This window comes from Pavona decussata, unplaced genomic scaffold, assembly GCF_977016875.1.
Source record: "Pavona decussata unplaced genomic scaffold, jaPavDecu1.1 SCAFFOLD_184, whole genome shotgun sequence".
Classification (NCBI taxonomy): Eukaryota; Metazoa; Cnidaria; class Anthozoa; order Scleractinia; family Agariciidae; genus Pavona; species Pavona decussata.
Window position 1 is genome coordinate 1398005 of NW_028145593.1, and position 16731 is coordinate 1414735.

A 16731-nucleotide genomic window follows, 5' to 3' on the forward strand; every position below is an offset into this window, starting at 1 on the left:
TGAGGTAAGACTATTGAAAAGTTATCTTAAAGAAATTTGTTAAGCTTAACTGCTACACCTTGCCAATACTTTTCGATCAGACTATTTATGTTCTTTGGCTGTTGTCAACCAGTCGCCTTATGGTAACACTGCGTGTAAAGAATGACAGGGTGATTGAGCTTGGAACAAACTTTAAAGATTTGTTTTCAAACTCGTGTGTCTAAAGTACAGGCCACAAACAACATTTTTGTAGACTGACTAGGCCTCGGAGACACTTCTGGTATTGTTTATTCATCTGTAGGACAGTGACCTGTAATCTCACCTGTGCAATGTGACTAGTAGTTTAGACCCGCCGTTTTAAAACTCAAAACAAACATCCCAAACCAATTATGTTTCAAATTGTGCGTTTATTCTGTAAACTTGCTTAAATATAATCATTACGTAAGTATAAAATGCAGTGACAACACTAACTCTGAAGCAGAACATTAAAGAGTTCTTAGGGATGTGGCCTACTGTGCCTACTAATATCGAAGTATTTTTGTGTGGTTAATGACTATGCGGGAAAAGCAGATCTTAGGAAGGCCTGTTGGAATCCAAAACGAAAATTAGGGGTAGCCACGCATTTTTCAGATATAATTAAACAATAATATCTCTAAAAAGCGCCAAAATATGAAGCAATGTATGGGATTATTCCTAAATTGAAGCTTAATTATCTCTGAAAAATGCATGGTTACCCCCAAGTTTCTTTCGAGGTACCAAAAGCGTTTGCTTAGTTCTGCTTTCTCCACATAGTTTTAAACAGCGCAAAAATTTTCCTGTATTAGCATGCACCACCCATAGGAAACCCGAGTATTGCGAGATGCGCAGAACGTATGCGCAGTAACAATGGTAGGCCACCGTCCTTAAATAAGAAAACATGGCAGGTATTCTGTTGTTCCCAAATAACTAACTCAATTATTCCACAATTTCAGCACAAAAAATGTTGTTATTCGTATCCTTACTAATATGTAACCGTACTTCATATCTTTAATTTGGAAAGTGGAAATTTACGATGTTATGATTTTAAAAGAACCAAACATTAACCAAAGTAACTTTACAGTGTAAACAAACCTTACTAGTACACATTATTTCCTGCACTGAAAACTGCATTGTTATACACTAATTTTGTAACTTGCTTCATAATATTTTGATCTTCCTTGCTGAATGGGCCTTTTGCACTAACTGGTCGCATGGAAAAAAATCCGCAAAAAAGTGTGGCATTCTCCACTGGTACATCAAGAACAAAGGAAAGTCAAGCTTGACATGCTGGAATTACTTTGTGTTCGAATCTACGACATTCTTTTGCCATCCAGTGTGGCTGATTTTGTACCATGTGACCAGTTAGTCCAAAAGGCCCATCCACTTGCAGTCTAAAGGCTGATTTTCAAATAAGAAGCAAACAGAACAATAACTACAAAGATCTATGTGTCCACTTGTCTTAAGCAAGGCATAAATTGACATACAATTATGCATTGTTGGAGCTAGGATTTACGTTGGCAGTTTGTGCATGTATGTCCTTTAGTTTGCATTGCGTTTTATCTGTTGGATCAGTAAATAAAAATCAGAATGAATTATTTTTATCTATAAATTCGAATTTTTCCAAGGCAAAGAATTCACAGCAAATGTTGTGATTAAGCATTTTGTCCTTATTTGTTTAATGTGAAGCCAGGGCTGTCATTGAAAGTTTTGTAACCTTGATCACCTGGTAAAGTCGAATATTGTCGATGGGACTTTGATTTCTTTGGCAACCCTGATACTTTTTAATTTGTTGGACTAAGTTACACGTTTCTTGTGCTGGCCTCTGTAATGTGTGTACAAAACTTTTACCACAGCCCTGGATTTAATTTAAAGTTTTACAAATTATTTTAATTCGTCACCATTGACGTCTTTCTTTGCCTTCTTCCTGCTTTTATTGTTTCTCCTATCTTTCTTCTTCCTTTTCCTCCTTTCCTCTGCTTTGTTTTGCCCTTGTTGTTGCACTTGTGCTTGTTGTTCAATTTGTTGTGCCACCGGTTGTAGGTTGCAATCATCTTGTCCTACAACATCTACAAAAAAAAAAACACATAAATGTAAACTATTTTTAGAAATAGTTTGAAAGACTGGTGTTTTGATTTATCATTTTAATTTTGTTAGGTTGGTTGTTGATGTGGTTTTGCCTGAAATACAAGCAAATGCTAAGGTACAAATACTGGTTTCCACTGATGAACAGTATGATTGATATGGTTATTGACCAATGTTACAAGTGCCAAGCGGCTATGAAAGAAAACAGAGAAGAATTCATAAAGGTGAAAAACATGTTGAGTAGAAATGTATTTTTCATCATTTAGTTGACTGCAGAAGTCTTCTTTATGTAAGAAGTCCAACTTACCATGTACCGTGGCAGACAGATTCTCTTTTGGGGAATAATTTCCTTTGAAGGAAACCTGCAAAAAAAAAAAATACAAAAGGGAAGTATGCTACATAGATGAGTTATGGGTAATGTCTTTCTGTAATGGAAACATGTTCTGTTATCCATTATGGAAAGAACAATATCTGTGGGTAGCAGGGGTGGTGCAGTGCTATTTGCACTCAGGTTTGATTCTCAGTCTCAGTGTGGGTTGAGTTTGTTATTTGCTCTGCCCTGAAAGATTTTTCTTCAGTTACTCTGGATGTCCCATCTCAAAAATCAGCACTTTCCAACTCTCAATTTGATTTGGACAAAGGTGAAAAAAAGAGTCACTCGTTATGTATGTATGAATTTATTTATTTATTTGTAGTCATGCCTTGGACAGTCACTAAATACCAATTAAGACAAAGTGGTTCTTAATCAAGCAAACAGATTTGTACTCAGTTGACTGGAAACTAATCCTTAATATCCTTGCCTTAGATTCAGCATTAATGAAACTATTTCAAACTTGTATTAATTTTGTTCTTCTCTACTTTTACAAAAATACATAAATTTGAGCTTGGCTTAAGATGAATTGAAGACCAAATGAAAAACAGTCAAATGAATGTTCATTCAAAATTAAAGAATGCATGTACAATCCAATATCAACCACAGTTTGATACCAAAATCCAAACCCAAAGTTCATTTGCTGAACTGACAAGCCCTGCTGGTTAGTGTTAGGGTTAGTATTACTGTTAGTGTTTGTGTTCTAGCATTGGGATCAGAAACACCATCCCAACCTTCCACACCAATCTTAGCCCAAGTTGGCCGAAATGGATACAAAGAGTTAAAAGATTTCGTTAAGCAACGGGACTGGACAAGCAAAGCGGCAAGAACCAAGTAAACACATTGATTTACACCATGGGTGAGCAAGCAGACGATATATTCATCTCGTTTGAACTCACAACAGAAGAAGAAACAAAGTACAAAGAGGTGAAAGAGAAATTCGAAAACCACTTCATCGTAAAAAGAAATGTTATCTTCGGACAAGTTCAATGTCAATTTCAAGTTCATTTTGAGAAACCAGCGAGAAGGGCGAATAGGTGGATAGTTTCATCACAGACCTGTATGGTCTTGCAAGGCACTCCAATTTTGGAACGTTGAAAGACGAACTGATTCGGGACCGCATTGTCCTAGGAATACGAAACTGTGACCTCTCGGAAAAGTTGGAAATAGGACACTGGGCACAGGCTTCAAGATGCTCAAAAGCCGTGAAACTACTAGAAGTACATTGTAGAAGCTGAAGGCTGAAGAAGAAGAACCTTTCTTCCTGGAGAGATAGTGGATCTAAATGAAGTCCAGGGTGACATTGCAAAGTCGCCATGGACAGCCAAATCCTTGTAAACGAGAAGCCAGTAACCTTCAAGCTTGACAGTGGTGCGGATGTCACAGTGGTTCCATACGATAGTTTGCTGAAATTAGTTGGTCATACCAAGTTGCAACCTACATGTACAGATAAAGTCCTTTTGGGCCCATGCGAGTATAAGCTGAACTGTAAGGGGAAGTTTACAGCTAGTCTTACCAACAAATCTAAGTCTATGAAGGAACGCATCTATGTTGCAGAAGACCTCACACAACCGCTTCTTGGTAGAGCTGCTGCAGAAAGTCTAAATCTGATCAACAGGATCCATGAATTAACCAGTGATGAGTACAAAGTAAATGTGATTCATGATTATCCAAAGCCTTTGAAGAAATCAAGTCAATCTTGACAACTGCACCAGTGCTTGCTCTCTATGATCCTAACAGAGAGACAAATATCTCAGCCGATGTAGCCTCATTCAGATTGGGAGGAGTACTGCTAATGAAGCAAGATGACCAGACCTGGAGACCCGTCACATTCATATCCTGAGCACTCACCCCAGTGCAATGCAGATTTTTTTATGCGCAAATAGAGAAAGAGGTTTTAGCTTTCACCTGGGCGTGTGAGCGGTGCAGTGATTACATAGTGGGAAAATCCATCATTGCTGAAACAGACCATAAGCCCTAGATGCCTCTTCTCACCACACATACCCTGGACGAAGTTCCACCAAGAGTACAGTGACTAAGAATGCGCCTCATGCAGTTCCACTTTAAAGAGGTAAATCATGTACCCGGGAAGGAACTATACAGAACATTGTAGATGCATTATCAAGAATGCAAGCAGATAACCCAAATGCTGAAGCAGCTGTTCCAGAAGGAGAAAATGAACATCTATGTTGATAGCTTACTGAACTCCTTACCAGTGTCAGATGTCAAGCTGATAGAGATCAAAGAAGCTCAGGATGAAGACCCTGTCTGTAAACAAATAAAGATTTCCTGCATGGAAGGCTGGCCATGATGCAGTGAAACCTTATTGGGCAGTAAGAGGAGATCTCAATTGCTGAAGTGTTGCTGAAGGGATCAAGAATCGTGGTACCGTTAACAGTGAGACTACAAGTCCGCGAAATCCAGGACATGATCGAGAACTGTAAAATCTGTGCCAAACATCCACAGCAAAGGGCAAAGCCACTCATCCCAACACCCGAGAAGGAACAGCTTTTCTTAAAGTGTTGTTGCTCACAGAGAACTTCGTCGCAAGAGGAAGAAGTTGAGTCGGTCTTTCTTAAGTGTCGCGGCTCAGGAAGAACCTCGTTGCCAAGGGAAACAGTTGAGTTAGTCTTTCCTAAGTGTCGTGGCTCACGAAAAACTTCATCGCCAAAGGAAGAAGTTCAGTCGGTCTTTCCCAAGTGTAGCGGCTCGCAAAGAACTTCATCACCAAGGCAAGGAGTTTAGTCGGTCTTTCCCAAGTGTCCCGGCTTGCGAAGAACCTTGTCGCCCAGGGAAACACTTGAGTTTGTCTTTCCCAAGTGTCGCGGCTCACGAAGAACTTCATCGCCAAGGGAAGGAGTTGAGTCGGTCTTTCCCAAGTGTCCCGGCTTGCGAAGAACCTTGTCACCAAGGGAAACAGTTGAGTTAGTCTTTCCCAAGTGTTACAGCTCACGAAGAACCTCGTCGCCAAGGGAAACAGTTGAGTTAGTATTTCCCAAGTGTCGCGGCTCACAAAGAACCTCGTCGCCAAGGGAAACAGTCAATTTAGTCTTTCCCAAGTGTTGCGTTTCTGAAGAACCTCGTTGCCAAGGGAAACAGTTGAGTTAGTATTTCTTGAACGTGTGGCTTGTGAAGAATCTCGTTGCTACAGGAAACAGTCAAGTCAGTCTTTCCCAAGTGTCGCGGCTCACAAAGAACCTCGTCGCCAAGGGAAACAGGCGAGTTAGTCTTTCCCAAGTGTCGTGGCTCACGAAGAACCTTGTCGGCTTGTGAAGAATCTGGTCACTAACAGAAACAGTTGACTCAGTCTTTCCCAAGTGTCGCGGCTCACAAAGAACCTCGTCGCCAAGGGAAACAGTTGAGTTAGTCTTTCCCAAGTGTCGCGGCTCACGAAGAACCTCGTCGCCAAGGGAAACAGTTGAGTTAGTCTTTCCCAAGTGTCGCGGCTCACGAAGAACCTCGTCGCCAAGGGAAACAGTTGAGTTAGTCTTTCCCAAGTGTCGCGGCTCACGAAGAACCTCGTCGCCAAGGGAAACAGTAGAGTTAGTCTTTCCCAAGTGTCGCGGCTCACAAAGAACCTCGTCGCCAAGGGAAACAGTTGAGTTAGTATTTCCCAAGTGTCGCGGCTCACAAAGAACCTCGTCACCAAGGGAAACAGTAGAGTTAGTCTTTCCCAAGTGTCGCGGCTCACAAAGAACCTCGTCGCCAAGGGAAACAGTTGAGTTAGTCTTTCCCAAGTGTCGCGGCTCATAAAGAACCTCGTCGCCAAGGGAAACAGTCGAGTTAGTCTTTCTCAAACGCGTGGCTTACATACATACTTTATTTAACGTGGAAAAAACACACCTAGCTATTTGTTAGTTTCCAGGTGCTCCACTCTTTAAAATTAAGTAATGTGTAGTAACAACAACAAAAAAAAAAAACTCTAAAAAACTTATTGACATTGAAATTGAAATTTGGAATTTCAAATTAGATGGAACAGTTGAGTTACTCTTTCCCAAGTGTCATGGCTCACGAAGAACCTTGTCAGCTTGTGAAGAATCTCGTCACTAACAGAAACAGTTGAATCAGTCTTTCTCAAACCAGTGGCTTGTGAAGAATGTTGTCGCTCCGGGAAACAGTCAAGTCAGTCTTTCCCAAGTGTAGCGGCTCACAAAGAACCTCGTCGCCAAGGGAAACAGTTGAGTTAGTCTTTCCCAAGTGTCGCAGCTCACAAAGAACCTCGTCGCCAAGGGAAACAGTTGAGTTAGTATTTCCCAAGTGTCGCGGCTCACGAAGAACCTCGTCGCCAAGGGAAACAGTAGAGTTAGTATTTCCCAAGTGTCGCGGCTCACGAAGAACCTCGTCGCCAAGGGAAACAGTAGAGTTAGTCTTTCCCAAGTGTCGCGGCTCACGAAGAACCTCGTCGCCAAGGGAAACAGTCGAGTTAGTCTTTCGCAAGTGTCGCGGCTCACGAAGAACCTCGTCGCCAAGGGAAACAGTTGAGTTAGTATTTCCCAAGTGTCGCGGCTCACGAAGAACCTCGTCGCCAAGGGAAACAGTCGAGTTAGTCTTTCGCAAGTGTCGCGGCTCACGAAGAACCTCGTCGCCAAGGGAAACAGTCGAGTTAGTCTTTCGCAAGTGTTGCGGCTCACGAAGAACCTCGTCGCCAAGTGAAACAGTCGAGTTAGTATTTCCCAAGTGTCGCGGCTCACGAAGAACCTCGTCGCCAAGGGAAACAGTCGAGTTACTCTTTCCCAAGTGTCGCGGCTCACGAAGAACCTCGTCGCCAAGGGAAACAGTCGAGTTAGTCTTTCGCAAGTGTTGCGGCTCAGGAAGAACCTCGTCGCCAAGGGAAACAGTTGCCAGGAGTTAGTATTTCCCAAGTGTCGCGGCTGACGAAGAACCTCGTCGCCAAGGGAAACAGTTGAGTCAGTCTTTCTTAAGTGTTGTGGCTAGTCAAGATACTGGTCATTTGTATTTATATTTTTCTCTTGATCTTAGTAAGCTTTTATACACTTTTACGCAAATAATATAATTACAACTTCATTTAGCTTTTATAGGGTTTGAACATCTGTTTTCGAACATATTATTTTTATTTTATTGGTTATTTTTATGTTTTTGCTTTGTTTTAAAAGTGCTGATAGAAAAGCCCAAATTGATAGAAGTTTTTTACTAAAATTGTTATTGTTATGACTGTTATTATAAAATTGGTTTATAACAATAATGAACTGAAGGGAAGGTGACTAGTTGTGCTGAGCCGCAAAGTGGTGAGGCAGATATCCACCACTTTCACAAACACTGGGGCGAATAATAGTTGTTTTAGTATATACCACACAAGCTGAATAACTAGCAGACCGAAACATTACTTTTTGTGTGAAAATACGCTGGGAAATAATCAGAAATTGGAAAATTTAGCGTGCCGGCTACTCAAAGGTGAATTAGTACTTTGCTTTTCACCTAAGAGTTAACCAATCAGAGTGCACAAAGAGCACTATTTACTTGTATGGTATATATTATTATCACTTTTAAGTAGCATACTTCCCTTACCTCAGTAGCAAGCAATGATGCAGCTTCTTCCTTTCCCTGTAAAATGTTGTAGACAAAACTCAATTAGCAACATTGTGTTTTGAGGAGGGGTGAATAGATTCAAATAGCAGCCTTGTTCCAGGTGATCTTGTCGTAGCTGGTATGTCACAAGGATTTGATGTTATAGCCCTCATGGATGCTTGTGAACAACCATGGAGTAGTTGTATAATGTAAATAACACCTAGTATTGTTTTATCTAAATAATAAATATTTCACCTACTCTTTCTGTCATGTGAACAACACTGCTTGCGTCTACTTTGTCCCCATGAAGGACCAACTTTCCCTCTCTGTGAAGCGTAAAATAAAGGGGCACATCTTGTAGTGCTCCTGCCCAGTCATAAACCTCCTACAATTGAGAGCAAAATATATGATTAACGGTCTGTTCTTGCATGATGCGTACAGTTCATATAGTATCTGTGTGCAGAAAATTACATTTACTTCTGAAACGTTGTCTTAAAGTATCACACCCATGAACCACCCACTTCTTGTCTTGAAACAAAATGTGACATTGATTTTGTACTTCTTATGACTTCAGGCACATGTTCAAAACTTCTAGCTATTTGGGGTTTATGTCGAAATACGAAACATGTGTAATAATATTCATACCTGGAACAGAGCACTTGCATGAAAACGTCTTGTTAATCTGTTCCCATTGTTTTTAGAGAGGACCACCATGACACCATTGGCTGGTTCATTACCTATTCTCCGTTTCCTCTGCGCTCTTATCTTTTCCTATAAAAAGGTATGTGTTATCATGTTTTAATTTGAAAGGGTGTTTAGTGAAAAGATGTTGTTTTGCAAGATATCATGGAAACAGTGACTACACCATACAGACTGTATTAAGTGAGAGTGGTCTTTACAGGAAATTTCCAAACTAAGACCTTGTCAAATTGATAGCCAAGCAGGTCAATACACCATAATAATTTATTGTTGTTTATTATATGACTTTGGGAATATCTGCTAACCTGATTGTTTTGCATTATTTGTAATCAGCCTGTGTGCAGTATGGGAGAATAATACCCTTGTTCTAAGCCAATCATAGCATGCGTTACATTTCTTACATACACATAATTACAAAACGTTAGAACTGATTTCTTGCACCATATGTTAGTGAGACAAAAATTTGACCCAATATGGTCTGAAGTCTCGTGAGTGACCACCCACCGTAAGCGACCAAGTAGGCTTGACATTTCGGGTAGTTGCTTACGAGAGGTTCGATTGTTATTGTGTTATGTTTGGTCAGGGCATCCACTTACATTAACATTATTGTCCTGCATCAGCGGTTGCTGGCAACCATTTTGATCCTGTAAAATGAGAAGATTAAAACTTTAGTGAACACAAGGTAGTTAGAGGATAATTGTGTTGACTGCAGTTCTTACATTCATGGACTTCCGAGTGCAAATCATATAATAGCTCTAATGGCAGAAAAGATCATAATTCAGAGCCATTCAAAATCAGCTTTCATTTTCCAGCATTTGGCACAAAAACTTACTTGAATTCTGCTGCTGGCAGTGGTCGGTTTTGTGTGGGTGCTGGTGCTGCTGGCAGTGGTCGGTTTTGTGCTGGTGCTGGTACTGGTGCTGCTGGCAGTGGTCAGTTTTCTGTGGGTGCTGGTGGTGGTGCTGGTGCTGCTGGCAGTCATCGGTTTTGTGCTGGTGTTGGTGCTGGTACTGCTGGCAGTGGGCGGTTTTGTGTGGGCGCTGGTGGTGGTGCTGGTGCTGCTGGCAGTGGTCGGTTTTGTGCTGGTGCTGGTACTGGTGCTGCTGGCAGTGGTCAGTTTTCTGTGGGTGCTGGTGCTGGTGGTGGTGCTGCTGGCAGTCATCGGTTTTGTGCTGGTGTTGGTGCTGGTGCTGCTGGCAGTGGTCGGTTTTGTGTGGGTGTTGGTGCTGGTGCTGCTGGCAGTAGTCGATTTTCTGTAGGTGCTGGTGATGGTGCTGGTGTTGTTGGCAGTGGTCGGTTTGGTGCATGTGCTGGTGGCAGTAGTCGGTTTCCTGTTAGTGCTGGTGGAGGTGCTGGTGCTGCTCGCAGTCGTCGGTTTTGTGCTGGTGTTAGTGCTGGTGCTGCTGGCAGTGGTCGGTTTTGTACGGGTGCTGGTGGCAGTGGTCGGTTTTGTGCAGGTGCTGGTAGAGGTGCTGGTGCTGCTGGTAGTGGTCAGTTTTGTGCAGGTGCTGGTGCTGCTGGTAGTGGTCGGTTTTGTGTGTGTGCTGGTGGTGATGCTGGTGCTGCTGACCCTGCTGCTAACCCTGCTGCTGTTCACGCAACTGCGGGCTGTTGTTAATGCAACCTACAAATTTGTTGATTATTATTATTATTATTATTATTATTATTATTATTATTATTGTTGTTGTTGTTGTTGTTGTTGTTGTTATTATTATTATTATTATTATTATTATTATGAATGATAGTGAAATTTCCTTTTTGACATATTCAAGGAGTTTTTATGTAGTAACCAGTAAAGCAACATTGCTTGTAAACTTGTTTTGGGAGTCACTGTTTATTTCACATGCTGTATACTTTCAACATTACTGCATTGTACGTAACTTTTGACTGAGGCACTCAAGGGATTCCTTCTACTCCCCCCACCCCCCCCCCCCCCCAATTGGCCAAGCTCTTTTCATGATATTCCAACATTTCTTAATTGTAATGCCTTTATATTCACTGGAAAAAAATTTAATTGAATGGGTTGTTAGTAGTTATTATTATTCGGGAATTGAGGCTCACCGGAAAATAAACAATAAAATCTTAATACAAATTAAACTATGACCTTGTGATTACATTGTCAACTAAAGTCAGTTTTTTTTTTTCATGCTTCCTTTATTTTTATCTTTATTTTTTGCATACCTGGAATTGCAAGTCTTGTTCATGGCGAATCTTGCGCCATTCTTCCAGACTTTTCCTGTTAAAATCAATCAATCAATCAATCAATAATCTTTATTTATACACGATAAGTATTAAAGCGACGCTTCACTTGCGGGGTTGTGTCTAAATAATTAAATAAGATAACTAATGAATTAGAAAATAAATAGGATATACACCAGCTAAAATCATATACATGTAGCTACTTACTACATACAAGTCTAAAACGATAAAAGCTTAAAATTCTTAAGTACAAGGTGGTACTCTAGTATCAACTAAAAGAATTGTAAGTTGTAAGTCTTCATTAATGAGAACAGATCATTTTCCTTTAATTGTAATCTTATAGGTTGTGTAACAAACACTCTGTAATAGCAATAAGTCTTCACTCATATGACCAGCAGCAATATTGGTTCAATGAGCCAAAAGAAAGTATTTGTATTAAACACAGAGTACACTTCCCAGAGGGTAAGCGAGCACATGGCCCCAAAACATACATGTAACACGATGACAGTCTACATGTCTCTATATATTTCACACTTAATTGCCATCATTCTCCTACCGTTCATTTTGCAGGGCATTGCACAAATCTTGTGCTGTTGTCAATGACTCTTGGAGTCTGTTACCTTGTAAGTTGGACTCTGAAATTTATTTTGAATCATATATATCAGTTGGCTGCACTGCACATGGTCTTATATTTAAGAAATTCAATGTTAAGTCATAAGTCACTTTAAAAAAGTTCTTTTCTAAAGGGAACAAAGTATGCCACTCAGTAATGTCTTTTTTTTTAGTTATTCTTTACTTCAAGGCAGTAGTCAGTGCAGAAAAATTCTATTAACATTTCTTCTTTGTCAAGTCTAAGAATATCACGTCTTACAGTAAATATTTCTTTTTGCAACAAAATGTGCAATTTAGAAAGCTGTAGAGAAAGCTGCTATGATTTGATGTCAATATAATTAAAGTACTGCTTGAAGTATTGACCCCTTAATACCATGTCATTGCAGTTTTCCCTTCTCACGACTTTCCACCAGCTAGTCAAACTATTGTCCGGAATGCCTTAAGTACGGGAAATTACATGGCAACCACAAAATAATTAAATTTCAATATATCATTAGCTACTAACCATTGAATATCTCCACACATCAAGGCATGTTCCTGCTGTGACATGGTGCCAGCACAAGGAGGGAAGATTGAGAAGTTTTCAGCCCATACTTCACTTTCACTGTAAGTTGAAAGTCAAATACCAGAAAGTGAACAATGTAACCTACCAAGTTTGTTGAAGCAATTTATTCAGTATTTCTTTCTCAGCCTGTAGAAAATGTACACCCACAACAAAACGACCCTGATAGTAATAGACTTTATCCAGCACTTGTACATATTAGGCGACCAGACATACCTTTTTTTGCTTCTTTGCTCTTGCTTTCTGCAATCCAAAGGTAGCAGTTTCTTCCAGCCACTTTGCTCAACAGACTGAAAGTACACAAAAACATTAACTAACGGTACCGGGCAAATGACTCATGCTACCCTGGTGTGTGACGATTGTTTTCACAGTACCCCATTTGATTTCCACTGATATTCTAAAACAATATTATAACACTTGCCCTTTTGAATATGTGAATGATCATCACTGTTATGAGCACTGCTTAAGCAATAGTAAAAAGAAAGCCTGAAAATAATTCGGGCTTGCTGGAATTTATTTTCACTATACTGCTTTAGTAGTCTTCATGACTGGGATGACCATTTAAATAAAATATATTGTTTTCACATATACTTGTGCATTCATTCTCAAATGCCCTTTTTTCAGGCTTGGACCACCTGAAGATTTAAATTTACAGTATTGTATGACTATACATCTGTGTATACTGGTGAGTCATGTTGTATTTCTAAGTATATTGTATAATTTATTGAATAATTTACCTTTTCCTTTGCATGGGTTTAGTTCACAAGAAAAGAATCAACTTTTTCTCTTTTAAATTAGATCATGAACTTAACCATACATGATTTACTGACAATGTTCATTATGAGACATTGTTTAATTAGGCAACTCACCTAACCAAGGTTCTCTTGCTCTGAGGAGAACAATTAAAGTGCAAGAGCACAACCACCATGACCTTTGAGTCCTCTGTAGCTTGCCATGTGAACTTAAGAGAAAACAGGAAAAGCTGATAAAGATGTTGTCTAGACCTTTAATTTTTGTCTAAAATGGTTGTGGAACAGGGGACTAAGACAACAGCAAATAGAAATATGATTGTATGTAAGACTGCATGCCTCAGTATAACCTACTTCTTCAAACGTGTTTGTTAGAAATGGAAGAGATGCATTTTGCCCTCCTTCCTCCAATGCCTCAATGCATTTTAGGACTTCATTTGTCCTACTTGACACATTCTCATCTGCAAAAAAAAAGGGAATTTCTTTGTAAGGAAATACCATAGATACCACATGTTTGGAGACTGAGTTATGCGGTTGCAACTTGATAAAGCCTTCCCAGATATGTTACTTTTAGCATACATATGTGTTGGTTTTCAGTAGCGACAAGAGCCCTTATTTCACTGTGAAAATGGTCTTAACGCAAGCATAAGCGCAAGGATCAAAATCTTTCCTTTTCCTTGTGCTTAAGCTTATACGCTTCCATTTGTTTGTGTAGTGTTTGTTTTCACTTGGCATAAGCTACTTATGCTTATACACTTATGCTTGTGCTTGTGCTTGCGTTGCTGGTGAAAACCAGGCTTCACACATGCTGCAATTGTCTAGTTATTTTTAAGCATACCTGTGATTACTCCTACAGTGGATAAATCGTCTGTCACATATCCATCTGCAATGTCATAATGGAACATTTAATATATTATAAGTAATTAAAGAACGTCCACTCGTGCTTTGGCCCATTCAACAATATGCAACAATAACAGATAATGTAGAGAAGACAAGAACTGCCAATGTTTGTTTTTATATCTCTTGGTGCTTTAAAGACATCATCTTTACCATTTTTCATTTTTCAACTTGAAATGAAAAGCACTTACAAAGGCTTGGTTCTTGAACTTCATCACCTCGTTCTGCAAAGATAGAAGTGTGACAAGTTACAGTGAATATGCAAATTATAAGAACAAAAACAACAGCAACATCAACAAGGATACTAATGAAAACTATATTATAAATAAAGGGCTCAAGGCAAAAAATTCCTCTCCAAATCAGCTGTACATTGGTCATTGCTCTGTATATACAGTAAGTTGTCATTATATTATATAATTTATGCAAAACCTCAACTTTTTTCACCACTGCAACAAGGAAAAAAATGTGTTTTTGTATATGTTGTTTATAATTTTACTCTTTGGTCTGTTCAGGACAGCATTAGTCTCCTACAGAGTCGTTCTTTGTGTCATCACGCAACACTCCTTAGGGGAAGCATTGCGTTATGATCCACAAAGAACAGCTGTGTAGAACAATAGGACATTGTGACTGTGTTTAAAATTTTGTTTTTCATTTCACTAGTTCATTAATCGTATACATGTATTCTATCATGACAATCAATGTAATTGAAAATTAAGCATAAAAATACTTGAGAATCAGTGCAACAAGTCATTCTGGGTTACAAGCACATGATGCAACATACAATGTTCTGTGTACTTTCTACCATTGGCATGTGTTGATGATGAGTGACTGGTTGTGGGTTTGCAAAAACCCCCTGTGCAGTTAGTAGTTCTTAATTCAGATATGGCAACTTTTCTAAGTCCTTCATTTCTTTATGTAACGATTCCCACAAGAGATGGGCTTATTAAAAACTACCATTGTGTTCTGGTGTTTAAATGCACATGCACCTTTTATAGTCACAGATGGAAATTGATATGTCTGTATGGGGGACTGACATGTATGCCATGGCAACAAGACTAGGCATCTAGAAACATTACAATTCTGGCTATGAGCTTAGGACTAAACCAGTGACCAAGGACTGAATTAGTGGTTTTTTAATTGTTTCTTGTTTCTTGACTCTACAACCTATCAACAGTCCGGTCAGAATTACTAAAATTTGCATAATTTTTCATAGCTTTTAATTTCAGATGCATACCTTTGGCATCAATTGGTACTTTAAATCATAAAGTGTAGAAGTCAACCTAGCTGTTACTACGTACCAACAGTGCTTTCATCCTCCGAGTCAGAAGATATTGTATGTTGATCTAACTCTGGCAAAAGAGATGAAACCAATCATTTCTTAGAATACAGCATTAAAGGAAAGATAACCTTAGTTTCTAAAATAAGCCAGCATGAATGCTTGATTAGTTGTATGTCATATAATAGTTTTCCTAACTCACCATCGTGACTTGAGTCTGAATCTGAGCTGTCACCTGTTGACATGAAATTATTTGCATCAAGTTAAATGTAATACAGGTGATACATACATGTACTGTGTACATGCTGTAAAAGTAGAAACAACTTCCCCCCTCCAAAAAAAAAAAAAAAAAAAAGGAATAAACAAAACAAACAAACAAGAAAGTAAGAAAAAGTGTACTGATCATACCAAATGTTAAGCCTGCATCACTTGCCATGGCTGTTAAATATTGTCTGGTAGCAGCTACAGAATTTCAAAGAAATTTAGTCAGGAGAGAGAAGGAATAAAATATAATGCCAGTCCTCTTAAAGTGCAAAAAGTAAACAAAACCAGGCTTCATACCATAATTATTATTATTTATTGATATTTATACTTCCAACATAAATAAAATTAATATTAACAACAACAACAACTTAATGTGGCAGTAGCTATAACCTAGGAAGAACCTCCCACTTAAAGAGGACACTCACAAGAAAGAGTAACGTTAAGCCTTCGTATAATTTGCAATTTGGTGTTTTTAAAAATGTAATAAAGTATTCAAACATCCAAAAGCATTTAAAACTTGTTTAAAACGATTACATAATTATTTTGCAGCCCCACAATCCCTCATCCAGTAGAATTTCCAGATTGATATTACATGTTTCCTTTGAAAATGTTATACAGGTGGCAGACCTTAATTTGCTGGGGAGCCTGCTACATAATTTAAACCGAGATGCGCATGCCCGCAACATTTGTAAATATAATAACTGTTTTGTTGTTGTTGTTGTTGTTGTTGTTGTTGTTTTGCAGGGGGGGGGGGGGGGGATAGTTTTGTCTCCCACACTGAAAATAATGACAAGTCCAAAACAATCTCCTTAATGAGTTTAAAACTTAAACATAATAGCCAGACGAACATTTCCATTAAAAACAATTACAAAAAATAAATATACTGGTACATGAAGAATCAATGTACTTGTATTTTTAAGTTACCTCCACCCCTTGGCACTGAGTTCAAGTTGGTTGGTGTAGATGTGGAGGGAAGTATGACTGGGGATGCGGATGTGGATGATTGTGTGAAGGATTGTGTGGCTAAGGGTGTAGATAAGGATGTAGATGAGGATGATTGCGTGCCTGGAGGAGCAGACAAGGATGCAGATGTTGACGATTGTGTGGTTGGTGGTCCAGATGTGGGTGTGTGAACAGCAGGGAGGGCAGAGGATGCAGACGTGGACGATTGTGTGGTTAATGGTGCAGATGTGGATGTAGACGATGATGATGATTGTGTGGTTGCTGGTGCAGATGTTGATGTAGATGATGCAGATGTTAATGATTGTGTGGTTGGTGGTGCAGATGTGGGTGGTTGAGTGGCAGGCGGGGCAGATGTGGATGCAGATGTGGACGACTGTGTTACTCTAGTTGCAGATGAAGATGAAGATGTTGATGGTTGAGTGGGCAGAGGTATGGATGAAGATGTGGACGTGGATGATTGTGTGGTGACTGAAGCTGTTGTTCTACCAGTGGATGTGGCAGCTGAATGAACAAGAGATAAAAAAAGTCAATGTTA

At 39.4% G+C, this 16731-nt stretch overlaps 3 protein-coding genes across 4 annotated transcripts in view; 1 reads left to right on the top strand and 2 right to left on the bottom strand.

Annotated features, from left to right (window-relative positions):
* The window catches only part of LOC146462844 (uncharacterized), a 239352-nt gene that overhangs the window by 147856 nt on the left and 74765 nt on the right, over positions 1-16731 (top strand). The window lies entirely within an intron of this gene.
* Positions 70-12010, bottom strand: LOC146462851 (uncharacterized). Its single transcript, XM_085085178.1, has 9 exons — positions 11991-12010; positions 10856-10910; positions 9507-10298; positions 9271-9318; positions 8621-8746; positions 8235-8360; positions 7976-8011; positions 2387-2441; positions 70-2063 (listed from the first exon to the last, which is right to left on the bottom strand). The coding sequence occupies exons 1-9, from the start codon at positions 12008-12010 to the stop codon at positions 1879-1881; spliced, it is 1443 nt and encodes a 480-aa protein (XP_084941304.1). The 3' UTR covers positions 70-1878.
* Positions 10163-16716, bottom strand: LOC146462852 (uncharacterized; the record flags this gene model as incomplete). The annotated part of the gene is made up of 13 exons (XM_085085179.1): positions 10163-10298; positions 10856-10910; positions 11430-11508; positions 11991-12089; positions 12264-12337; positions 12917-13008; positions 13151-13257; positions 13635-13679; positions 13885-13917; positions 14992-15042; positions 15172-15204; positions 15378-15431; positions 16158-16716. Coding segments are annotated over 10 exons (1128 nt in total), but the record flags the coding sequence as incomplete, so codon positions are not given.